The following is a 26,283-nucleotide window of genomic DNA, read 5'->3' on the forward strand; positions in this document are numbered from 1 at the left end:
ATGTTACGAGTTATGACAAACTGTCCACCAACGTAACCAGATCTTATACAGTCAGCGAGTGCGCCAAACTGGCACAAAACTGACAAGGAGTATTGAGACATTCGGCGACCTGACACCTAGCTCCAACACATCTCCAAGGCGCAAACCAACAACCTTCCAACTAACACTTTGTTACTTAGAAGGCTCAGATTCGGAAAGGTCCAAGAGGGGAAGGAAAGCGCAACGAAGAAGAGCACGAGCTATGCATCACGGCAACAAAGAATGCCGAAAGTTACTGGATGATGACGAAACTAGGAAGACATTGGACAGACCGGCCTTACTACAACTCGAAGACGCAAAGCAACAGACCACCCAACTTGGGAGGCTCAAGTTTATGTAATAAACATAGAAGGGGAAGCTAAACGAAGACGAATTGTGACAAACCGAAACGTCAACATCCTACTGAACTCCACTATCATGTATGATGGACTAGTTATGTACAATAACAAGTAGTTCCACACGACGAACGTTTCGCCTTTTGTCCTTTTCCTTTCTTCATTATAACTACATGGCTCACCATCAGAGTTAAACTTGAATTTAGAATTTTTTCCACAATTTCCTCTACATCCTCAATCTTCAATAATTATTTTTTTTAAACAACTACGTTGTACATGTACCTCAATTTCATCAAATATTTTTGTTAGCAGTAATAGCTACATGTACATGTACATGTACATGTACATGTATGTTCGTACACACTTTTAAAACATGTAACAAGCTGGAGTTACGTCTTACCTCTGGTGTCAACTGGCGTTATACGGAGCAGTTATACCCTGGCCTCTGGTGAACGTACAGACGTGGTTCTGCAGAAGAAGAAAAAAATCTTATCCCATCGCAAGACTCGTTAGGAGGAATGAGAACAGTTCAGTCGACAACGCAACTATTTTTATTGAGCAATGTCAGGGCTCACAGTCGCACAGTACTACTGTCAGTAGGCATGCAGGATCGACAAAAGCGTCGTGCGAGGGCAGGTTTGGTGCCCGTGAGTCGCGTGATCCCGCAAGAGTGCTGAACTGCTGATCGTGTACATCCCACGTAATGTGACGTATCCCACAGTCACAGAGAAGAGAAAGAATCATTATCTTGGCTTGAGTTCTAGCCTGTTCTCGTAGTTTTAGGGGCCGGTCACACTGAGGGAAAATTTGAAAAAAAATCCGTGGTTTCCATGGATAGTTGCCGCTGAGCGGGAGATTTGAGAGATTTAATCCACTCGATGAAAATCAGCTCGAGGCCCCGCTTTTCCGCCGAAGATTATAATCATCCGCGGCTTCCACTGGATTTCTTTGAGTTTCCTTGTTTTTTATTGCGTTCTGAAGTGGAGCGATACTCTAGAGGCTTTGCTGATGCAGCTCTGGCCCAGGAGCGGAGTTGATACACTGCCAGAAGCGGATGGTGACAAAAAATGTAGCTCGTGTAGGTGAGATTATTTTCATTGTGCGTATCCAGTGTGACCGTGATGAAAAGCAGAAAAGATTATTCCCGGTTTAGAATCTGAGGATTGTTCCCTCAATGTGACCGGCCTTAGCCGATGTTCGCGATATTTTGGTCGGACCTGTCCTTTCCTCGCTTCTCTCGACATGCAGTGTCAAACCATTCTCGTTTCCATGGTTTCCGTTCGTCTCGATCTTGTGCTTTTTACGATCGTGCATACTCCAGTGGAATAGTCCGCACCACTGAACAGTTACCATGGTTACTGCTAGCTGTGCTTGTCCTCGGCAGCGACTTGCCTTTCCCTGTGCCTTGCACTTGTATAATTGGTCCACCGAAGGAGAAGGCGAAACGCAACCTGTGCTAGTCCCAGGAAATACAACATGTCATGTAGCCGCTGTTCGACCGAAAGCTGATGCTACAATGAGCGATCGCGATGTTCCACAGGTAAGAAGACAAACAAACGAGTCAGAGCTCCCCAGGCAGGTAACGCCGAGAACATACCACACAAAGCTCTTGATCGGATGGAGCCGGGATCAGCAAATCCGCCAGGCGTTATAGTCGAGGGCCACTAAAGACCAGGTTTCCCACGGTACCAGTTCCTCCATGATGGCGAAATGCGCTGCCACAAGAACTGCTGCGAGAATGGAAGCACAGCAACCAACGCCGCGGGCGAACCGAGGAGAGAACACTGAACAATCTGTGCACAATGATTTATTTTCTCTTCGACGGCACGCGTTTCTGTTCCGCTGCGTGCATGGGTTTTTCTTGTTGTTTGATCCTCGCACATTTTCGCGCAAGAGGTTGCGCGCCGCTGGGACCCGGGGTTACTAAAATCAGTACAGAGCATTTCCCCCTTGGTCGATTTGGACAATCTATAGCTTAAAATTGTCAGGAGACCCTGGCAAAGACATTTGCCGAGACGTTTTTGGATACTCCTTTCCAATACTGTACTTTATCACTCTCTTACTACTTAGTCTTAGTATTGACTCCCATAGATTTTTGCCATACCTAAGCAGTCAAATATTCCTGCACATTTCACTCCTTAGGGCCAGCTAGGGCTACATGTACATGTATATTATTGACTGCTTATATTTTACTCCTTTTAGGGATTGAACACAGGCTTTGGCTAGTCGTGATAAATCTAATATTGACTTCGTACTTGGTCAGTATAGGAAGTAAAAACTTCGTAAAAGACCTCGGCTTCGCCTCGGTATTTTACTCGGCTTATATGCGACTGAGGTAGAAACAATGCGTGGTAGCCCTGTGGACTATGAAAAAAAGAAGCAGCCCACCGCGATCGGCGAATGTATTGGCGAGCCACAAAAAAGAAGAGCAGCCAACCGGTTAACCGCGGATGGAACGGCGAGTTCATTGGTGTGGAAAGACGTCTAAGATTGTTAGTGAGTTTGCGAAAATTAAAGTAAATTACCGTTAAAATTAGGTCACTCAGTCCCGTATTCATCTCGCGTTCCTGGACGTCAGTCCTTCAAAAAAACTTTTGTTTGTCAGGAGAAAGAAGTCTAGTACGTTTAGGTTGGTCGAGCTTCGCCTGCTGTGGTGGCAAAGGATAGTATGGTATATTAGAAAATCCAATACTAGTACAGTACTCAGCTATGCCAGTTTTATACGTGGAAACCCCCTATATAATAGCAGTTTGGTCTATATTTTTAGACAGAAATCCAAGATGTCGCGAGTAGTTCGGAATTTACTTAGTCGTGTTACCTCCCCTCCTCACGCTGGTCGTGGGGAAGGTAACACTCCAGAGCTTTTAGAGGATCCCGACATTGTGCCACCTACACCAGTGAGGAAAGTCGGAGAAAAATCCAAGGTGCAGGATCGGTCCGACAGCCCCACCGAAATTCCGGCCCCCAAGCGCCAGACAACTGGAAACCTACCATCGCCCTCGGCCCCGTCTCTACCCGCATCCGGAGAACTCAATATGGACATGGTGAGCCTAATAAATGGCCTGAGGTTGGACCTGCGTTCCGACCTCAGTAATGTTGTGGCAGACGGACTGGCGCCAGTCCATGAGAATTTGCAAAACATGACAAATTTGTTACGAAAGCAGGCCCGTGACATAGACATACTCATGAAGAGAGTGGACAGCCTGGAACGGGAGAACACTGGCCTACGCAGAGAGGTCAGCGAGTGGCGCCAAGACGGTGGTAAACCAGCCATTCTTGACAGGATGTCCCGATTGGAGGTACACATGCGGAACCAGCCTCACAACCAAACCGAACCCGGCCTGAACCGAGAGACCGTGAATGGCACTACTCAAGATCTGGTCGAGGAACTCCTGAACCAGAAGGGAAGGGAAAACAACGTACTATTGCACGGCGTGGCGGAATGTCAGGGAGAGGACCTCCCCTCACTCGCACGAACCCTTGTCCCGTCAAACACTCTGATCCAAGAGGTGCTACGTATTGGAAGGCCAAGAGAGGACACAAACGTACGCCCCAGACCGGTCCTCATTAAAACAAACAAATCTGGAAAAGCCTCTCTCCTAAGAAATAAAATGACGCTCCGCCACAATGGTCAACCGATTTACGTTAGCCACGACCTAACTCCCTCTCAACAGGCACGAAGGAGACAGGTACTTCCCACATTTAAACAATTGCGAGGGCTTGGCACTGCTTGTTCCCTTCCCTACGACAAAATATTGGTACAAGGGAAACCACTGGATGACGCTGAATTGGCGAGGTTACTTCAGGACAAGCCTGCACAATGACGAGTCCCCGCACAACAGAATACTATTGTCGCCAACGCATGCAGCACTCCCCAGAGCATCTCTACCTCTACGCCACAGATAAGTATCACTCATTCAAATGCATGCAATACATTATTACTCTTTAATCTTACTATAGCACATATTAATATCTGCAGCCTATTGAATAAGCTTAGGGACATTCACTATCTTCTGCACAAACACAACATTGATATCCTTGCTGTTACGGAGACATGGCTGACAGCCACCTCGACAAACAGTGCCATCTTTCTACCAGGCTACGACGTCCACAGATTTGACAGGACAAGCAAAAAAGGAGGCGGCGTTTGCTTGTACATCAGAAATAAGTTTAAGTACCGTCAACTAAGAACAATATTTGACATTGAAACTGCAGCAATTCACCTGCGGTTGGATGGAAATCCACTGAATATCATCTGTACATATCGACCACCCTCAACACCAGTGTCGTTTTGGCAACAACTCACCAACACTGTTGATGACATCGCAGCACAGACACCAAAATCGTCCCACACCATTGTTCTTGGTGACTTCAATGTGAACACACGAGACACTCAGCATCCTCACCACAAGCACCTGCAGACATTCTGCCACACAACCAGTCTCCATAACATAGTGATATCGCCGACTAGACTTCCTACTGAATCCATCTTAGACCTAGTACTAGTACCCAAGACATTCGACAACACCCACCTATCTCAGGCCACACAAGGTAGACACTTCACCGTGAACAGCTGCAAAGTCGAGCCATGCGATGCATCGGACCACCAGCTTGTCCTAGTTGACATGACAGTAACCCTACGTTCCCTCCCAAAGGAGCAGTGGGTCCAGACAAGTAAGCCGCCCATTAGATCGATTGATATGAGTACCTTTAGAGACCAACTGGCATCCGCATTGCTCGACACATCCACTGACACCACAACTACTACATGCCAACGAATTCAACTATTCCAACACAACGTATCTGAGGTCCTGGACAAGCACTGTCCAATGACAACCGTCAAACTACGTGGCAAATACAAACCTGCCCCTTGGGTAGATGACGAGCTCCGGAAATTGTTGTTCAGGAGGAAGCGTTCGCACAGGAAAATGAGAAAGAACCCAGCTGACCCGCAACTAGTCCAGAACTTCCGGACACTGCGGCGGCAATGCAAACTTCTCACGCGTCGCAAGCAAGCCACATTCTTTCAGAACGAATTTATTTACAATAGGAAGAACCCCAGAGGCCAATGGAATGTTCTAAACACTCTGCTTGGTCGAATCAAGATCCACCGTGAACCAGGTGCAGAGGTCAAAGCCATCACAGCTACATTCTCCGAAATAGTATCACCGGGTTCACCAACTACACCAACCGCTACAACGCACACTACACTGCCACTAGGTCCGATGCCTGAACACAACTTTTGCACTTTCGACCGCATCCCGACAAGCCTCGTAGAATTCTACCTAAAGCGGTTGGACTGCCGTAAAGCGTGCGGCCCCGACAACGTACCCGCAGCAATCTACAAGTCTGCAGCTGACGGGATTGCCCCTGTTCTCGCTCCGCTATTTTCAGACTCACTACAATCTGGAACTTTCCCAACTCCGTACAAACAGGCTAACGTTCGGCCAATACATAAGCGAGGTGATCACAGCGATCCTACTAATTACAGGCCAATATCGCTCCTTCCGCAAATGTCAAAGCTGTTAGAACGCTGCGCCCTTGACCAGCTAATGGAATTCGTGCGTGACGCTCCACAAGCAAACCAAGCACTGCCGCCTGAACAGTTCGCCTACAGAAGACAACACTCCTGCGATGACTTGCTAGCCTTGGTGGCGAATGACTGGCAGCAAAGTCTGGATGCCGGTAAATTTGTGGTGGCAGCGTTTCTTGATATGTCGAAAGCATTTGACACGGTCAATCACAACATGCTCCTGCAGGAGCTTTTTGAGATCGGCGTCGGAGATAGCGCCCTGCAATGGTTTGCGAGCTACCTACGAGGCAGGCGGCAGCGAGTGGTAACACGTACGTCCAGAGGTGAACTGTACGAAGCTCACAGGGGAGTTCCTCAGGGATCCACCCTCGGACCTGTGCTCTTTAACCTATCTGTACGCAAATTGCCCTCGGCAGCATCTTCCAGCATGGTGCGCCAGTACGCTGACGATGTCGCCCTGTACCTAGCAGGCCGCAACCTACAACAAACTACCGAAGAACTGGCCCGAGATGTGTGTCGTATCAGGGACTTCCTCAGTGAACGAGGACTAATCCTGAATGCCAGCAAGACCCAGTTCATTGTGTTCCACTCCAGATCGAAAAAAGTATGCTCCTCCCTCCGACTAACCATTGACAATGTCTCAATTCCACCAGCGACCACCGTCAAGTACCTTGGTATGACCTTTGACCAGCACCTGACATTCGCTGACCACATCAGTGCCCTTGAGCGAAAGGTAGGCGACAAGCTAGCTGTGTTTCGTAGAATCCGTGACCGTCTAACAATTGATGCAAAGAGAACCTTCTACTGCGCGTTCATACAGGCTCAACTGGAGTACGGTTCCAATGCTTTTTATCACAGTCTGCAGGCTGGGCAACAAGATCGCTTGACTTGCCTCAGCAACCGTGCAGTTAGAACTGTTTTTGGTTATCCAAGGTTCTGTGACATTTCTACTATTCTAGCCAGATACCACCTAGCTTCTATCTCCTTACGTTTGAGATTCAAATTGTTCGTACTTATTTACAGATCATTACATAAGGTGTGCAGCCCGCTCTTAGCAGACTGTTTTGTGACTAGAGTCAATGCCACACACACAGCGTCAATCACCCGCTCGCAGGTTACTCTGTCTCTTGCTCTTCCCCCGGCTAATAACCGCTATGGCTTGTACGCATTAAGCTTCTTAGGTGCAGATCGCTGGAATTCGCTCCCTGCTTCTGTTCGTATTTGCTCCACGCTATCAGACTTCCGCTCATCTATACAAAAACATATAGGGTACCCCGTAAGAAGGCCTTAGGCCTGTGGGAATGCCCTATTAAAAATTTAATAAATAATAATAATAATATTAGGCACTTCAGTCACGTGACAGGACCTGTCAAAATTTGCTAAGGTGAGAGTGCGTACTTGCGTGGCACCAGTCAAGTGCATGCGCAAAACTGTACAGTTACGCGCTATGCTTCGTTGTACGGGCTGATAGTTGGGCGCATCGTGTTGCTCTGACGTTCAGCTTTCAGTAGATCCCGCATACGTCATAGTGCGTACATTTTTGCGAGTTGTAGATCACGTACACTACCAGCAAAGAGTTTTTTCACAAAGAACTGTTGTTTGCTCGCGTTTGAAACGCTGCTTATCGTCTTCAGCGTCGTCTTTCCATTCGGAAACAGTAGAGTTCTTGTTTGCCAGGGCTTGCGCATCGCTGCGCAAGGAGACATTATGTACGTAGGCACTGAGAAGTATGCGCTTTAGGCGGAGGAGAACGACGATGCGTCGTCCTACCTGGGCGAATTCTCAAAGCGTACTGAAAGCCAAGTTTTGACACGGTTGCGCTGGAAGGCCTACTGATGTTTACGAACAATCAAAAGGCACAGTGGCTGCTGGAGAAACCCTCTGATGAGGGGATGCTTTGATATACGCAGCCAGGCACGCTTCACCAAAATTTCAAAGCTCACCAGCAGGCAATTCATGACTGCTGCATGGAGCAGTTGAAGGAGAGGGTGGCAGATATCACACCAGGGAAAGAAGCTACCAACAGAGGTCCTGAGGAACTTCTTGCCAACTTGGAATCACTTGAGATGGCATGACTGTGGGCACGAATGTCCTGTGCAGTAATTCGCGCGCGCGCGCGTACTTACCCTCCACGTTGCGGTGTACGGCGTACAACGAGGAAGTTCTCTGTTGTTTTGGTGCCAGAAGAATGTCTTTATAGCTCTTACGCTTTAGTACCCGCAGGAGCTTGCCAGTATGTCGTTATCAGTTCATTTCACAGCAAACTGAAGCTGTTACTATGGGTTACTATGGCGTTGCTATGGGTTGCTATGGAGTTGCTATAGTGATTGCGGTCACAATTGCCGTATTCTTGCCTATTCTGAACTTTGATCTGTATTGTTTCGATCCATACAGGGTTGTTGGTGTAAGTGAGTGATGTGTGCTTGAAAAAAACACTCTGATGTTTTGTGACTATATCCACTGATGATACTTCGGAGATGCTGTTGGTGCCACAAATTGTATTGATTTCGCCTTATGCAACTGCCTATCTTCAACCCTTCATATCTGAGTGGTATCACTGTGGATTTCAATAAAATTTTCTGTGTGACCTTGTGATACCCACCACCATCGATTACCGATGATAAACCTGGAAAAAACGCGATTTCAAAAAATGGGGTGAAGTGCCTAATAATAATAATTTTTAATCATTCAACATCTACCCTGTAATAATGTAGTACAGTGCTACTAGTATTACTATTAGATAAACCTTGTTCACACATGTAACTGTTGTCGGTTTGACAGCATTTAGAAAAGCGATCCTGTCAGCTTTTCTATTATTGTGTTCACATGGCGCTACCTAACGACACCGCTATTCAGACACGTTGTCTACGTAGCTACGTAAGTTTCTACGTAAGATGCTCGGTACCTGGTCCTGGACAAGGGCCTAGGGAGCTACTCCACGGCTCCTACCATCGCGCGGCCGGCTGGCCGCATGCGTGTGCATTGCAGACTTTTTGTTGTTGCCTTTTCGGATGTACGTGTGCATGCACGAGGAACTAATTACTTCCTCCTTTGGAACTGCTTCTTGCATGAGCTGTTTCGGATATTTCGTCTCCTGGCCTGGCTTATTTCGTTTCGGCGCTGCTGAGACCTCCTTTCGCGGAATATTACTCAATGACAGGTGAGTTGACCAGTTCCCTTTGATTCATTTGCTTGTGTTGACTCTTTCATTTACGAAAAGTGTGCTGATTTTGGGCGGAATGCAATAAAATTAATAATGGAAAAGCTGACAGGACCTCCTTTCTAAATTTAGCTTTTCCGCTGCCGAGGCCTCCTGTTACGGAATACTCAATGACAGGTGATCTCTGAGTTGACCAGTTTCCTTCGATTCATTTGCTTATGCTCACCCTTTCATTTACGGAAACTTGTGCTGATTTTATTCGGATTTAGATCCATTTTTATCTCTTTGCCCTTGCCTACAGTGTGCGAAGAAGGCGAGTTCACCTTCTTGACGGTAAGGCTTATGTTAGATGTGTTGTCAAAATACTCATATTCATTGCACATTAGTACGTTACAAGTAAGGGCCTACTAAGGCACTGGTCAGTGGCATACTATCGTTGGCAGTTCCCAATCTGGAGGGAAAGGTTCAAGGACTCATTGACCGAGTTTGCCAAATAAATTCGCATATCAGTGAAAATCTACATTGTGGAGAGGTTCAGTAACTTGTTTGCTTCATACGAAACAAGCCAATGGGTGCAGTGTCGTCTCGTGAAAATCTCGTACTTGTATGATTGGACTTGTTTACTCGAGTCTGGGCTGTTTGATTTGTGAGTACCGTCGAGATGGCACTGCCCCAAATAAAGTTTCGTGCCGCCAAAGCAAGAATTACGATCTGCAATCTGTTTGTAGTACCTGCAAGAATGTGCAGAACATGTATCGTACTTTCTCTGTTGCTGTTTCAGTTGCCGTCATGTTGCTAAAGAAACGTTCAGTAGAGAGGTTCTGCAAAACGAAAATTCGAACGAAGTTTCGCGACAGTCCTTGCGAAAGTGTGTACGAATTTTTGCGCGAACTTTGCGTTCTGCACATTTTCGTAGTTTGCGCGGGCCAAGTGCACGTACGCCATGACCCGATCTCACGAAATTTCCTACGACAGTTCATTTCGCGTTCCCTGCAAGTTTCGCGTCCAAAGTTGCGAAAGTTCGTGCGAAGTTTCGCACTTCATGATGTAGAGCGAAAGTTTGTACGCATTTTCGTTTTGCAGAACCTCTCTAGTGACTCTTTTGTTTCATACCAGACGAGTCAATGAGTCGGTGTGGCTTAGAATCTTTCGCTGTAGAAGAATCTATTTGTATGTCTATTGGAGAAATAATTGTATTCACTGGTTATAAAATAGGTTTAGACAAACTCACATAATAAATACCATCGGTCCCTTGGTGTTCGTCCTAAAAAAGGTTCGACTGGATATCATTCATACTCACCAAAATATATGTAAGATTTTATTATCATGGAGTGCCTTGCTTATCTCTCAGTATCAGTACCTCCAACCATAGCCTTGACCCTTTTATCCTCAGGATCAGTGTAGTTGTTGGAATGAGGTGTCGGCCTCAGCAATGTATTTGTTTACATTTTAATACATGTTTATTGTTCCTCCTTTGCTGTGTTGTTTTAGAAAATCGTGGACTAACAGTTTGAAGTCATTGAACTACTTCCAAAAGTTGTATCGACATCAACAGGATTACGATTTCAGTGCAATATGATGCTGGATGACCTTATCACGATAACCCATGATTATAAACCATAATAAACACAGAATCAACAAAAACATCTGCGACACGCACCGCATGGCTACATTTCTCAAATAAATCTGATCGAGGGTGGGGAAATCTGAACTATCTGAAAGGCAAGACAAATTTATGAGTCATGAAATTCTGCAACAGCAACATGCACAGAATGACCTCCGTATAAAAAAAGTATCACCACCACTACTCACATGTTTCCCCGCAGAAGAACATGCATTATGCTAGTGCCATTTTCTGCAAAAAAAAGGCTAGCAAATCAATGCGTAATACGGTATTGATATGATCAAGATCTTAAGAGTACATAAACCTCTTGATATGATGTGAAGGCCATCATTTACATAATTATTGATATAGGGCATTCCAGATCCATTGATTGGTGACAGAAAAAACAAAAGAAATTATAGCAATAAAAACTGCTTTATGGCAGTTTTCTAAAAAAGGTTATTGTGTTCTAGTCCATGGACCCCGTCTAAAAAGTAAGAAATTAACGAAATGTGATAGCCGAAAATTAAAATTTCACACAAAACCTCACAATAATCACACACAGAATTAAAACCTACATGTAGAAGACCTTTTCCCCTCGTGATCCTCTTTCCTGTGCATGCATGTTGCCAATTGTTGGTGCAGTACAAGTTTAGTGTTGAAAGCAGCATTTCAAGTGTTGTGATTATTGTGAGGTTTTGTGTGAAATTTTAATTTTCGGCTGTCACATTTCGTTAATTTCTTACTTTTTAGACGGGGTCCATGGACTAGAACACAATAACCTTTTTTAGAAAACTGCCATAAAGCAGTTTTTATTGCTATAATGAACAAGGTGGAGGACACTGTTACGTACCTAAGGCTAAGTACTAGACTTCTTTCCCCGGCCTGACAAACAAAAGTTTTTTCGAAGAAGGACTGACATCCAGGAACGCGGGATGAATACGTGACTGAGTGACCTAATTAATTTTACTTCAATTTTCGCAAACCTACTATTAAACAGCCTTGCTCTTCTTTTTTGTGGTTCGCTAATACATTCGCCGACCGTGGTGGGCTGCTTCTTTGAGCACGCTAGTTGATCTTTTCATAGTCCACAGGCCACAGCTACCACGCATTGTTTCTACCTCATTCGCATAATCACGTAGTTTCCTTACTTCTGGGCCTAACATTGCTCAATAAAATAGTTACTTTGTCGACTGAACTGTGCTCATTCCTACTAAACTAGTTCTTTGTGAAGGGATAAGAAAATCTTTCTTCCGCAGAACCACATCTGTACGTCGTTCACCAGAGGCCAGGGTATAACAGCTCCGTATGACTCTAGTTGACCCCAGAGGTAAGACGTAAGTGGTAGTGGGGACAACTAGGCCTGGGCGGATAATGCTAGTTATTTTGCGGGATAATGCTAATGGCAATGCCAGAAAAACTGTATCATAATGCTACTTGTAATGCTGCTGTTCCCCTGTAATTCCAGCAATTCACCAGTAGTAAGTATGGAAAAATGGCTTGGTTTGGGCAGTATTGTGCACGTTTCGTAGTCTACGTAGACGGCATAGAAAATGCTAGAAAATCATGATCATAATGCTAATTTTATGTTGCTATTGCTCCATACAATCCCTTGCAGCTAGCTGTCCAGCGAGGAAAGTCTCGAGTGGAGGTCTCTCGATCTGCTCGCTCATTCGCCTGGCATTCAGTAGCACTTAATCGCCAAGGACTTCAATTCAAAACAGTTTTCACACTGCGCTTCAAGCCTTTTTCCTGGTGAACTTGCTGCAAACGTATGAGCTCTGCTGCGCGTGTTCCCTTTGTGTGAGGCCCAGAAACAGCTAGTATCTCCGTACTTCGATTGGCTGGATCGATGTCGTCCAGGTTCTCCTCGCTATCGCCATCACGACTCTAACTGGAGACGATTTCTTCACCATTTTCCGCAAGCAGCAGCTAGCGCAGAAATTTCGCCATCCCTGAGTGTAGGGGATGGAATCCGTTCGATCAGCTCAAATACTCTTCGATGTGACTAGAGGAGTAGCAGGGAATATAAGCCCTTTGACTTTCCTGACTGCTGAAACCCTTCCTGCCATGACTGCTACTTCTTCAAACAAGCGAGAGTCTCTTTGCCACTGCACTGCACTCGAGCGTCCACGCGACACAACCTTTTTCCAAAACATTATTTTTCTCATATAAATGATTTTCACCATAAGCCTGGCCAGCTGGTTTTCGGAGAAGTAAGGGCCATTTGAGTATAATGCCACTTTTGCGGAAATGTGTTATAATGCTTGCATAATGCTCGTCGCAAATCGCACACTATAATGCTACTTATAATGCTAGCATTATCCGCCCAGGCCTAGGGACAACCAACGTGTAGTTCGGGTGTTCCGACGTGGTGAAGGCCTACCCATGGCCGCGTCGGGACATCACCAACCTCGTCTACAGAGAGCACCTTCTCTGGTGGTGACAGTAACAGCGCTGCGTTCAGGAGACATCGTCAGGAAGCTGTACATTACGTATGTCCCCCCCCCCCCCCCCCACAGCAGAATACGCCGCCCCAGTATGGGAGTCCTCCCTCTCTGCTGCACAGCGGCTCACCCTTGAACGGCTGAAAGCCAGAGTAGCTCGCACAGTCATGCGGCTTGAGAGATGCCCTTGCCCATCAGACGAGCCCAAGTCATCATTGTTTAAACAGCTGGGGTGGCCAAGTCTATCCTGGCGCAGGAAGATCGCCTGCCTTATGGAATTCTTCCACTGGTCACCACCCAACCAGAACTTTTTGAAGCAGCGGGATACTGCCCCACGCGTAGTCGCCGCCGCCAACTCGCATTCACGCTGCCACGGGTTGGGAAACACGCCGGGAGGTCATTTCTCTTCCGCACCGCTACTGTCTGGAATGCCTTGCCCGCGGACCTGAGAGCCACAGCCTCGCAGTCCCTGTTTCACAGTCACATTTGCACGCACTTCTCTGACACCAAACACAATGCCACTCCTCACTGACATGCCTCTGTCCTCCTTTTTTTTTTTTTTTTTTTTTTTTTTTTTTATAGTATCATATGTTTTTTAATTTACTAGTGAGGAAAATGTTATTAACTCCAAAGCACGAAAAAGGCCAAAAACTAAACCAAGAACATATGCAATAACATGTTATTTATAAAGACAGGACAAGTGAATAATTAGTCAGTCCGTTGTTCATGATGATCTCCGACGGTTACGTCGGCAAGCGAGCCTCCGCCACTGCCAAAGCAGCGTGGGCTCCGCAGGAGGGTGCAAATTTCAAACCAAAATTTAAACGCCTACAACCGCGAATGCACATGATACAGGATTTCAGAAGGCTGAAGGAAATCCTGCTTCTAACAAATGCCATAACATGAGAGTAATGCTCACCCCTCTTCTCCGCCAACAGATGAGCGATTCGTTTATACAGTGCTGTTGATGCTGGACCCATTCCGCCACTGGCTGACATGACCGCCGGAACAAAGGAGGCTTGCTCAACCTGCCTCACCCGCTCCTCATAGTGCCTTCTCTTTTCTTTTTCATGTCGCTGATACACAATAGTATGTGGTGCAGATCGATTTGAGCGTGAGTCACGGAGGAACGAGCTGAGAGATGGACGCCATGGATATGGGCAGAAAATAGAAAAAAGGAGTTTTTTAAACACTCTTTTCCTATTCTACCTTTTTCTTTAAAAAAAGAAAAAAATTCAGGTTAGGATAGGAAAAGAGTGTGTTGCTCCCTACCAAGTACCAGGGAGTAGTACAATAATTATGGTATTGTACTACTCCCTAGCCTAGGCCCTGCTCCCTACATCATTACATCGGAGCTCGCGGTTTTCCTGCCGACTTGAATTCTCACTTGACTGACTCACGAATGCTATCCAGAGCACACGAAAGGTCCATCGAACCGTCCACTCGGCAAACCTGCAAGAAAGCACCAGTGACCACTCCCTGCTCACAGTGTTTCGGGGAATTCACCCCTCATCAGTTGAGCTTGAGTAGGCCGCGAGGAAGATTGTGCCTGAAAAGCACCACTTATAAGTTATATCACCGTGTACATAGTGCTCTCCAGGCACAAACATCACCAGGGATACAAACTTACAGCGACGCTCCGTTTCCAGCGACAAACACCTTGTGAACCCCAGATAGCAGCGTGAGTCAGTGTCGCTCATGGAGGTGCTGAACAAGCGCTGAGGACCGTTGGCTATTCACAACGTTGTTGCCTCCAAACCATCTAATTCGCAAGCCCACGCTGGGGACAACAATGTGAAGAAGAGGTTGGTGCGACTTCGGCGATAGCAGGGGAAGGGCATTTCGAACACTTTTAGCATTTCGAACACTGCGCTTCCCATGATAACTCGCAGAATGGCTGACAAGACTTGAGTTGAATTTTAACAAGATAAGGTCTGATGTCACTTATGATATTTTAAAAGGATAGTTCAGGAGCGTGACAGACGACCTGTAAGTCTGTTTTATCATTTCCTGGAGCTATTATTTGAATGGCACACCTTTCGAAGCTACTTTTTTGGTGTTCATGAAAAACTGGTATTGTGAACTTGATTCCGCTTCATTCAAGGAGAAATAATTGAGAAGAACTTCCAAAAAACAAGAAATTAGGTCCAAAAGTCACCTGCCCGGACCGTGCAGTACGCATGCCTTATGACTGGCGCCGTTCGCTGTTGAACGACGCAACGACTGCAGCATGTCGTACAGCTCGCCCCAGCTATCCCGACAGGCGCTATCTAGGCTAGGCCTAGGCCCTTACGTCCCGTACCGTCAGCGTTCCGTCGAATGTGAACTGGGAGGTTGCCTGTACGAGTACAGCCAATCAGCGTTCTCCACGGGCAGGCAGGTTTTTCGTGTATTGCCCTCCAACTCTTTCCCCCGTCCATACTTGGCAGTTGCCAAGCACCAAGACAGTACGCAATCATGTCAGCAACAAGGCCAAGTCGAATACAAATACAGCCTGGATTGCACTTCACCTTCTGGACTACACCAGGAATGGAGGAGGGTACATTGCATGTACATAATGTACCCAGTACATATAATTATGCTCAAACGGTAGTACGGATACCAAACAAAAGGCCAGGCAAGGCAACAACTTAAAATTAAATAACATTTTACTTGTACAATGTCAGACTAAAGGAGCGGTGTGTCAAAGGATGGCATCAGCGCACCGGCAACACACAGTACCATGAAATAAAAAAAATAAAACAAAGCAAACACGAACAAGCTCAATCAAAATTAGCAATGTACACAGCAAACCAAAGAACATCATCGCGACCCTGAACACAATGAATCATGTGTGTGAGGGGGTCTCCGAGACAGCAACTATATACAAGCAACAAAGGCTGAGGAAACACCGTGCCTGAGTTGAAAAGTGAAGAAAGATTTTCAAAAAAGACAAAAAAAAGAAAGAAGATAACATGACATCTTTCTATGTGACACGGTCGATAAGAGTGCCACGCTGTCTCTTTGCGGCACTGGCGTTCTTCATGATCGCCTCCTGCATAGCAACACAGGAATGGACGCATACACAGAGCCAGATGGGCCAGTCAGTTACAATACAACATAACACCTTAGCTGAATTAGACGGGTCAGCAGGTCGCAAGTAACAGCTAACGTATTTCAAGTACCAAATATGGCTTTGAGGACTTCTTCAGAGAAACAAGGATGAACAAAAGGTTTCATGTAATGGCTTGTTAAGACAGTTACAATTAACTGCAGAGTATCATTCCTGAAAACAGCAAATCACATTATTCTCCAACACACCGGCGTTGTGAATGAATGCAAGACCAGCTGATATATGAATTATTACTACAAGGCCAGAATGTCATGGCTCGATAATATTATTTCATGGACTGCACTTGACGTGCAGTCCCTGCTCGCTGCTGCACGCGATCGATTTTTATGGCGCTCGCTTGTTCATACTTGCTCTGTGACGCCCCGACGGCCTTAGGGCTATGGGCTTATGATGATGATGATGATGATGAAGACCAGTAATGTTAACGAACATTTAATTCTAGCGAGTTAATGAATTTGAAAGAATCGTTAACATTTGATGTCGTTATGTGCAAAACGATATGTATATGTACAGTCATTCGCCGGTTTTGAGACAGAATTCGTTAGAATTTTCACCTTGCTAACCCACAAAAATCCGGAGATCGTTAACTGTAATTGACGTTAAAATATCTGGTCTTACAGTAATACAAAACCAATACCGGAGAACTATTCAGTCAAGTCATCACATTCCAGAACTAAGATACCACAGCCCCCGATTATAAGCAAGCTTGGAACACATGCCCCCCCCCCCCCCCACATGCACATACACTCTATGCACATGCACATACACCCATTACCAAGAGCATACCAGGTCTCCTAATCTACTATGATGACAAACAACAACAACAACAACAACAACAACAACAACAACAACAACAACAACAACAACAACAACAACAACAACAATGTCTTATTGGCGATGGTGCCATCGTGAGAATATAGAATTCAAAAACACCAACACCAACACCACCACCACCACCACCACCACCACCACCACCACCAACAACACTCTTATTGGCGATGGTGCCATCGCGAGAATAAAGAATTCAAAACACTCTGTGCACGTCCGCGTAATCAAACAAGACCAAATTGCCATGGCCAGTGAGAATACAGGTGTGTGTGTGTGGGGGGGGGGGGGGGGGGGAGGGGGGATTAATTTACTGGTGGCATCGTTACCCCCCCCCCCCCCCCCACACACACACACAACACTCACCTGTTCAGCCAGCTGTGTCTTTCCAAGCTCTGTCTTCCTCCATAGCTGATCAACCACACGTGCGTGAGACTGGTACGACTGCTCGATAATTTTCTGAACAAGAAACAAGTCAAGAACAACACCAACAGGTCTTGTCTGGTGCAGAAGTAAGAGCAGCAGCAGAAAACATGCCATGGCAATGTCTCGCTCTGAGTCCTGGTCATCGAGAGGCCCACCAACCCTTTCCTACACTGTTTGACACAAGCTCTCCCGTGACACTGCCTCAGAGCCTACACTAGCTCGCAACCCATTGGACTCATGTCTGGTTCCTCAGCAAACACTGAATGATAGAAACAAGTCAGCTTTATCCTATCTACATATACCTTCCCACAACTGAAGCTATTCTAGCGAACGCAAAAAAAAAAAAACAATTCACGGTTCGCGTGAGACTCGGCCAAAGGCCCAGTTTTCCGCATCCGCAGGAACGCCACCACCCTCTTGGATCAAGGAACGCAAGGGCTGAAGAAATCTACCAGGTGGAATAGATTCTTGGGGACGGGGGTTTGCATGCCAGAGACTCGGTCTGCATGCCAGAGACTCGGTCTTGGAATATGGCATCGAGAGTGTGCTAGGATGCAGGTTTGATTACACTCATACCTCGGTTATCCGGACCCCGAAGTTACACGCACTTTAGTCTACTGGGCACCCTTTGGGCGAGTTTCAGTGGAAATATTACTAATCTTTTCAAGTCTTCTGTCACTGGTTGTGGAAATGGTGACGCCACATGCCATATCTATGGCCTTTCTCCATCACAATGTATGTGATTTGGAGGACATTTCAAAGTTACATTTCAAAGTTACGGGCGGTGCCCTGTCCCGGATAGCCCGGCTAAACGAGGTAGGAGTGTAATATTGTTTTGAAGACAAGTGCATCCAGTTTCATTTTCTTGACAAACCCAAACTCCCCCGATAATCGCAGGGGCCTCTCTTGTCACTTCGCTAGTCAATGCTTCAATCCAAGTCCAGCTGACATACTTGTCTGGGATATGACCTCGAAAACAACAACAACACCTGTCACGAACAAATCACATGCCTTGCTGAGCAGAAACTCGGGAGGCATTGGGTCACGAACCGGATTGCAATCCCTCGTAACTGTACGGAGCTCGGCTACTGGTCTGGACGATTACGCTCAGGCGCCCAAGTGGCCTTGGCTGAGTGTTTTACGGCATGCGCAGCCCAGGGTACAGAAACCATTCTTCAAAGCAAACACATGATAGTTCAGTAGATATTCAGTGGCTTACCTGGTCAGATTCCTCCTCTTCCTCCTCCATGGTGCTAACTGCCGTGCTTCCAACCGCTCTCTGCAAAGAGGCACAGAACAATACCACGTGTGCACAATGTTGGGGTTAGTAATTGCAAATTGTGTTTTTTTGCCCTTAAAAGAGGTTTTGAAAAATCATATTTAAAAAATAGTGGTTGCGACTTCAGCGATGATTTTTAGGAATGGGTTTGCTCCCACACTCAAGCTCAACTGATGAGGGGTGAGTTCCCTGAAACACTGTGTATTGAGCAGGGAGTGCTGCTTTCTTGCAGGTTTGCCGAGTCGAAGGTTCGATGGACTTCTCGTGTGCTCTGGATGGCAGTCGTGAGTCAGTCAAGTGTCAAGTCAAGTCGGCGGAATAGCGCGAGCAAACCCATTCCTATGTTTAAAAAAAAAAATAATAAAATGTTGGGATTAGTACTTGCATCCACAATGCCTCAGGCAAAATAGATGACTTGCACAAAGATCCGAGCCGCGAGTGAGACGGGGCAAGTGCACCCTGTGCACCCAGGCTACACTGCGGGTACCCTACACCGTCTGTAGACTAGTGTAGTGTACTCTTTTTGTCAGCATGAATGAACGGTGCACGGCATGTACATGTACATGATCAGTATCGTCACTGTCTTCAGCAGCTCATGAGTCATTGCACTTGTAGGGTTAGTGGAAGCAGGTATTGTACTACTCAATGAGTGGAAGTACATGACTGTATTATTATGTGAAGAGAAGCCAGGCGTCCAAACCAACCCAAAATACTCTTGCCTTATTCTTCGGTGAAATAGTTATAAAAAATTGTCTTAGGGCGCGTTCAGACTACCGTGAACCCCGTCAAACCGTGAATGCCGATAACCGTGAAGGACATTCACACTACCGATAACAAACTAACGTTTACCGTGAAGTTTTCAGCTCTCACCGCGGCACTGACAAGGGATTTTCCCTTTTTTCCCAGCGCGCATGCGGCCTGAGCACTTTTTTACTGCCGGTAAAAGTTTACTGCCGCAGCCGCCGCGGCAGTAAAACTTTCCCACCGGTAACGTGCCAGTAACGTCACGTGATCAAATCACCTTGGCGCCTTTCCCAATCGGTCACTTTTTATCGGTAGTCTGAACGCGCCCTTACTAAACAACAGTGAGCATAGAAGCAACCTCGATGCACCCAATAATATGGCATCCGGGAACAGCAAGTGTTGCACGAGGATCCCAAGAACATGTCAAGTTCCATGCTACCCGCCGCCATCAAAAGAACGAAGGATAACTGTGCTAGCCTAGTTCATATTCAATGTAACGCTAACGGTATGGGATATAGGAGCCTGTTGGGAAGGCGTGGGTGAGCTGTAAAATCTTGTACGGTTCGCACAGCACAACATACATGCAGCAGTTATTGCGACGGTTAACGTCGATGGACGAGAGTCATAAAGCACAGTCCATGGGGGTTGACGTTTCTGGGCTTCCTTTCCGAAAGGAAAGTTTTATTTCTTCTCAAAAAAAGCAGAATCATGCTGATTATACCAGTCTGTTATGAAGACAAGGAAGCAGCCATGGACATTGTGCCATACTAAAGGAACGACAGGTAAAAGATAAAGCACTTCATCTGAAAACTCAAGGACTATCCATAAATACAGCAAATGATAATCCTAGCCTGGTAATGTCCAACTCCGTCATGTAAGCCATTCGGTGAGTTATCAAGGGAAGCATAATGTTTGAAATGCTGAAATTTGAACAGTTGCAGTTGTGTTCGTCGCCACACAATGCCATCGCCAGTTCACATTTGAAATGTAGCCATTTTTACGCTTGTGTCCCTGCACACGGCATGGAAGGCTGAGCAGATTCAACTCTTCCATCGCTTCCTGATCTGTACAGTAGTGCGGTTGCGTTCCCGTTCCTGACACATCGGTCTCCGCTAACCAGCATCATGAGCACTCCAATGGTTCCCACCGCTCCTTCCGTATCGTCCCAGCGCGCCCCGTCAAAATGTGAATTACTGTAGGCAACGGAGCCAGTGTATGATGAAGGCGAATGCACTGTTTGATGATGCTCCAACAAATCCTTTCTGAGACTGAGATCCAGCCGGAGCCGCATCGTCGTCATTACCAGCTAATCATGGGGAGGTATAATGTGACTTTCCACCACTCCCTGATTCAATCATAGTTTGCGAGCCTGCGCCAAACTGCTTTCTTACTAGAGCCAGGCATTGGATACATATGGCTTCAGTAAGGTTTACAATGCTATGTCTCTGGCCTAAGTCCAAGTCTAGATACAGCTGCTCAGAGTCAGGGCTGATGAAGTGTTCATATCGGAACAAGTGAGACTTCAACAGTAGCTAGTACACATCAGGCCTGAGGACTTCGCAGCGTTTCTCCAGCACACTTGTTCTCTCCTTCAACTCAGATACTACTTTGAAGTACTACTAAAGGCCATCTGGCTCTCACACTCAGTCCTTCCACCCCTCATTTTCGTGGTTTGGGCTTCCACTCTTGACTCGGCAGGTTCCTGGCCTCTCCGAAGTCTGTCCTCAGGAGACTGGGGTCGCTCTGGAGCTAGTGCAGCCGAATCGAAGGGAATCGAGTTCTTTCTCAGACGTCCACAAACTTTCGTTGTGCTTGACTTCGCTTCCACTGCGGGAAAGTAGTCACACTTCAGGACCACGACGTGCTTGTTGCAGCCTACACCAATGATACTAAAATAATATTCCCTCATTTTTTCTGCCTCCCGGCCGGCCGGCTCGAAAAGGAACGTATGGAATGGGAGCCTCAGTTCCATCTCTCGTCTGCTAGTGCATTCAGGAGCGTAGCAGCACTTCGGCATGACGATACAAGCCGAATCAAAACAACTCTACTCTCTAGCTCAAAAAACTAGCTCAGTGTTCGTCAGGCAAAAAGCGAAACTTCGAAAGTCACGAACTCAAAAGGTGGGGAAGTCAGAGTCAGAAGGTCCACTTGCCCCGTCTCGAACCCAGACAATCTTTGTGCAAGTCATCTATTGACTAAGCATGCTGGAGTCGTGTCCACACTTCGGCCAGGTCCAGATCATAGCTACAGTACTGTAGGTGGCAGAAGAACTGGGCTCAGGCCCCGTAGCCTCGGCTGTTCCTATTGCTACGTACTACAACAGTCTACGCACGGTTGAGTCACCGTGTATACATTGGTATGCTGTGCTTGGTGAAATTCTACCCTGTTCGTTTCTCGCGGCCCGGCAGTATTGTAACTGTAGCAGGTGATGTGCACAAAGCAATCTAAGAAGGTTCATACAGCCTCTCCAGTGCCACGAGGGCTCAATTAGAATGAGCTGCTACCTATGGAATAGTACAAAGGGAAAACAGTGTACCCTGTCCACATTGTACGCACATGCACACAGTGATCATTTCAAAAACCTCAGGAGGGAGCATCAAACCTCAGGAGGGAGCATCAAACCTCAGGAGGGAGCATCAAACCTCAGGAGGGAGCATCAAACCGCTGGGTGGTACCACCTACCACTGCCACAGTACCCACACCCACACAGCAACACCATCTTCTGTTAGACGGACGAAAGGATCCACGAGGCCCAAATCTGAGCAAACAAGAAGACAAAGGGATGCCAATGACTATACCTTCTTGGCAGGGGGTTCACCATCACCACCGGATGCTCTTGACTTGCCACTGAACGAGGCAACACCTCCTTGTTCTGGACCAACGTTTACGTCACTGCTGGAGACATCACCGGTCAACGAAACGGCACCTGTGACCCAAAAACAACACAACATGTATCACACTGCAAGTCATGTTTTTGCCTAGCTCAGTATATGGTAGACACTGGCTTATCCGCTCCGTTTGGGTGGGAGGGAGTACACCAAAAAAATGAGTGGGTAAGTGAAAACAGGCAGATAAGTGAAATCTATACTTCAATACATACGGGTATCAATAACGTTATTCAGAAGCGGAACACGATCAGCTTTACTCGTGCATGGTGAATATCTCAACTGCAACTGTTGTATCAACAGCTAAGACTAGTAATAGAACCGTAGTCCATTGGGCAGGTGCTATCATACACTGCGCTAACGGACGTTCAGCCCAGCAAGCGCACAGGGGGTTCCCCTACTCTGATTCATCAAGTGTTCATGAGCGAACTGTGGACCACTGAAGCACGGATAAGCGAAGGTGCACTGTGCATGCTTCTATCCTGACCCGGCAAGGATGCGAGTTGGACCGGTACGGTGTGAGTCAGGCAGCTGGTTATGAAGCAAAAAGAATCTGATATTTTAAAGCGTACTTACCATCGAGAACGAAGAAGAAAGGTGCGGTCTCCGATGTCTTGTACAAAAGAGGTAGGCCACAGCTGCGGAAAAAGATAAGGAAAGGATATAAATCTTTACACTCTGATACGAGTAGCACAATGATTGGCTCTGAGGCAAGAGAGAAGGAGAGAGAGAGAGAGAGAGAGAGAGAGAGAGAGAGAGAGAGAGAGAGAGAGAGAGAGAGAGAGAGAGAGAGAGAGAGAGAGAGAGAGAGAGACTGCCTCAATGGATTGATATCAGTTCATCCATTGCGTTGGAAATTGGCAGTGGAGTTTGCTGTTCTTGATATACAGTCGTGGCAAGTGAAATCACTGTCATTATCAGGATTGCTGTGCACATTTACTACCGTGGACTGATTGGTATTACATGTACAGTAAAACTTCCCAGACCCGGGCAGGTTGGGACCGAGCACTGCCCGTAACTAGGAATTGCATGTAACTCAGAACATACATACTCACTGGATGCAAGAAAACATTTTGTGATGCCAATCAATAATTTTTGGGGCCGTTTTTCGTTGAAAAAGCCAATTTTGTGACTGAAGACGTGCCAGGATTAGGGGGGGGGGGGGGGGGGGGGGGGGATCCAGATCTTTTACTGTACAACGTGCACAGGTCCCAGACCGCGCAGCCTTCGGCTCTGCGAGTGCAGACCGGTCCAGAATTTACTAGCCGCGACTCTAGAGTGAAATGCCAGTGCACATTGCGGCAACGGTCAACCCTAGGCTTACGTACGTCTGACACTTTTCACGGATTTGCAATTCCAGCCCTTCCGTCCTGGATAAAGACCAAAAAAAGAAAGAAAAAAGGCATAGAGTACATCACATAACCATATGGAACAGCCATGTTGGTTCCAACTCCACTCAACTCCTCAACTTATGGGTGACGTCAAGAGTACATGAAAAAAACCCGGAGTGTGCAGCTTGTGACTATTTCTGCATGGGTGTCCGTACCAGCAAAATTTCGGGGTTTTATCATAGTTGGTGCAGATAAGCGGCAGGAAGTGGCGTAGTGCGTACAACTGAACTGCAGCTGCGCAGAAAGAGATCCGCTCGCATCCTGCTTGCATGCACTACATCACTAAACTGATGCAATCCCGGAAGTTCGCCGTGACATCAACCCATAGGCCATCCGAGCTGCGCACTCTGGGTTTCATGTACTCTTGGTGACATGATGCTGGACATGCTGGTTCCACTGTTAACATGCCATGATCGCTTCCTACACAAATTTAGTCACATGACCAAGGTGTGAACTTCACTGTGAAGCCACTCCATAGGAAGGCTGGACAAATCGAGACTGGCCTAAAAACACAGGGAAGCTACAATAGACAGGTTCCGCACAACGTAATTACGTTACTTCTAGTGAACACGTAGTCGATCTACGGAAAGGCATACGCACACTGAATGCGGATCCGTATTCCGCCATATGGAGTTTCCGAATCACGTAGCTGCCCTTGGCAACTCCTAACGCGACAGTGTACGACCTAGGGAGAGAGTCATAAATGTATACTCCAATCCACTTACGGAGCACCTTCGTTAGTAGAGCTCCGTTTACGTACCCTACGCAGACAACTTTCCGTAAGTGGAGTGCAAACTCGCGAATTCACGAGTTTTCCTCGTCCACGTACGTAAAGCTGCTAAACTTTATGTAGCGCGGAACCTCTCTAATATCATGAGTAAATACGCGAGTAAGTATGTACAAACTTCCCAAATTGGGGATCAACCCAAGACACTCTGCACCGCTACTGTTCCCGAGCTTTAGAGTGTTCTACAGCTGCATGGATCGCTACTGTTCCCGAGCTTTAGAGTGTTCTACAGCTGCATGGATCGGTACATCAGTGCGCGTACGTGGTTCTGCAAGCGACTTAATTCGACATAGGACATCGAGGATTCCCCAGGAGCACCACGATGTGAGGCGCCATCGATAGCATCCATGCATTCCTTGCGACTGATGGTTCCATTGGTCCATGTGTTCGGATGAGCGAGGTTCGAATAGCCAATATGCAATCCCAGCAAGCGTTGTCTGCTTGACAAGAGAACTAGTATTATTGGCAAGCTATACAATACGCACAACACGCACATCCATGCTACAGTAAAGCCTGTGACTAACGACCACCCCTTGGCGCCAGAGAAAGCGGTCTTTAGTGGCAGGTGGTCTTTAGTTAGAGGTTTACACCGCACAACCATAATGAATGTGAGACCGTCCATGCCTGGTGAAGTGGTCTGTAGTACCAGGCTGGTCGCTAGTCACGGCGGTCTTTAGTTACAGGTTTTACTGTACAATGTACGTGCTTTAAGCCACTGCACACCAAACACGGCCACTCCAGGGATATACAATGTGTATGTCTTAGTCACACAGGCATTGCTCAACCATTCCATTAGATTCAGGCCTGAGGCCTGATGATCGCACACAGGTGGAAACGAACACACACACACACACACACACACACACGCACACACACACACACAGTGACACACACACACACACACACACACACACACACACACACACACACACACACACACCTTGAACCTTGAACGCATTGCCGTAGCAATGATATGCCGTAGCAATGATATTACTATCACACGCTCACACACACACACACACACACACACACACACACACACACACACACACACACACACACACACACACACACACACACACACACACACACACACACACACACACACACACACACACACACACACACACACACACACACACACCTTTTCAAGTAGATTGTTTTGTCTGGAACACAACGACGTCTGCAGGTCCGCTTGCGAAGATCCACCACAAATGAGTTGTCCCTCGGTCGGCGGGGCAATTTCTCCAAAGTGGAGTCTACACAACAGATCAACCATTCATCCATAGCATTAGATGCTATCCTCGTGGTTGGGCTCAAGGAACTAACTCCTTACCTAGCACAAAGACCATCTGACCACAGATGCAGTAATAGACGGAAAGGGATACTTCGTTCACGCCATAGTCTCTCTTGCTGCGATTGTCATCCACAGCCACACTGTGGGAGACTATCTTCGGCATCTTGTCAAGACTCCACCATGTGCAGATAGGTCAGGTTCTGTACACGCTTGCACTAATGCTGTGGAAGAAAGAGAATAAATTGCTTTCCAGAATGAAAGCAAAATTTCAAACTGCTGAAATGAGGCGAGATTCGACTACAAAAATGCATCGTTCTTCTTCTCTTTTTTTTGCGAAGGTTGTAATTTTTCTACACTTTGCCTGATCAAAAGGTGCCATTTTGTTACGTAACGAATAATAATTGATTTGATTTTACATGT

At 46.7% G+C, this 26,283-nt stretch overlaps 1 protein-coding gene and 1 long non-coding RNA gene across 2 annotated transcripts; one reads left to right on the forward strand and one right to left on the reverse strand.

The window, feature by feature from the left end:
- The first annotated feature begins 8,993 nt into the window (after positions 1–8,993).
- Positions 8,994–10,818, forward strand: LOC135823308 (uncharacterized). Its single transcript, XR_010554658.1, has 3 exons — positions 8,994–9,067; positions 9,369–9,400; positions 10,559–10,818. It is a non-coding gene; the product is annotated as an uncharacterized LOC135823308 (long non-coding RNA).
- Positions 10,819–15,577: 4,759 nt separating this feature from the next.
- LOC135823494 (STING ER exit protein-like) lies at positions 15,578–26,156 on the reverse strand. The gene is made up of 8 exons (XM_065336338.1): positions 25,903–26,156; positions 25,711–25,825; positions 23,717–23,758; positions 22,965–23,026; positions 22,302–22,429; positions 18,700–18,759; positions 17,421–17,513; positions 15,578–16,151 (listed from the first exon to the last, which is right to left on the reverse strand). Exons 1-8 carry the CDS (start codon positions 26,024–26,026, stop codon positions 16,083–16,085), a joined length of 693 nt encoding a protein of 230 aa, XP_065192410.1. The 5' UTR covers positions 26,027–26,156; the 3' UTR covers positions 15,578–16,082.
- Positions 26,157–26,283: the final 127 nt, after the last annotated feature.

This window comes from Sycon ciliatum, chromosome 8 (genome assembly GCF_964019385.1).
Source record: "Sycon ciliatum chromosome 8, ocSycCili1.1, whole genome shotgun sequence".
In the NCBI taxonomy this organism is placed as follows: Eukaryota; Metazoa; Porifera; class Calcarea; order Leucosolenida; family Sycettidae; genus Sycon; species Sycon ciliatum.

Bases quoted from the DNA above. Each gene is read 5' to 3' on its own strand.
- LOC135823494 (XM_065336338.1), bottom strand. From the start codon at position 26,026: ATGCCGAAGATAGTCTCCCACAGTGTGGCTGTGGATGACAATCGCAGC. The intron at 23,027-23,716 runs GTACGTAAGCCT...CTTTTTCCGCAG, and splicing joins ATCCGTGAAAAGTGTCAGAC to CTGTGGCCTACCTCTTTTGT. The intron at 16,152-17,420 runs GTGAGTGTTGTG...GTTGCTATGCAG, and splicing joins AGACACAGCTGGCTGAACAG to GAGGCGATCATGAAGAACGC.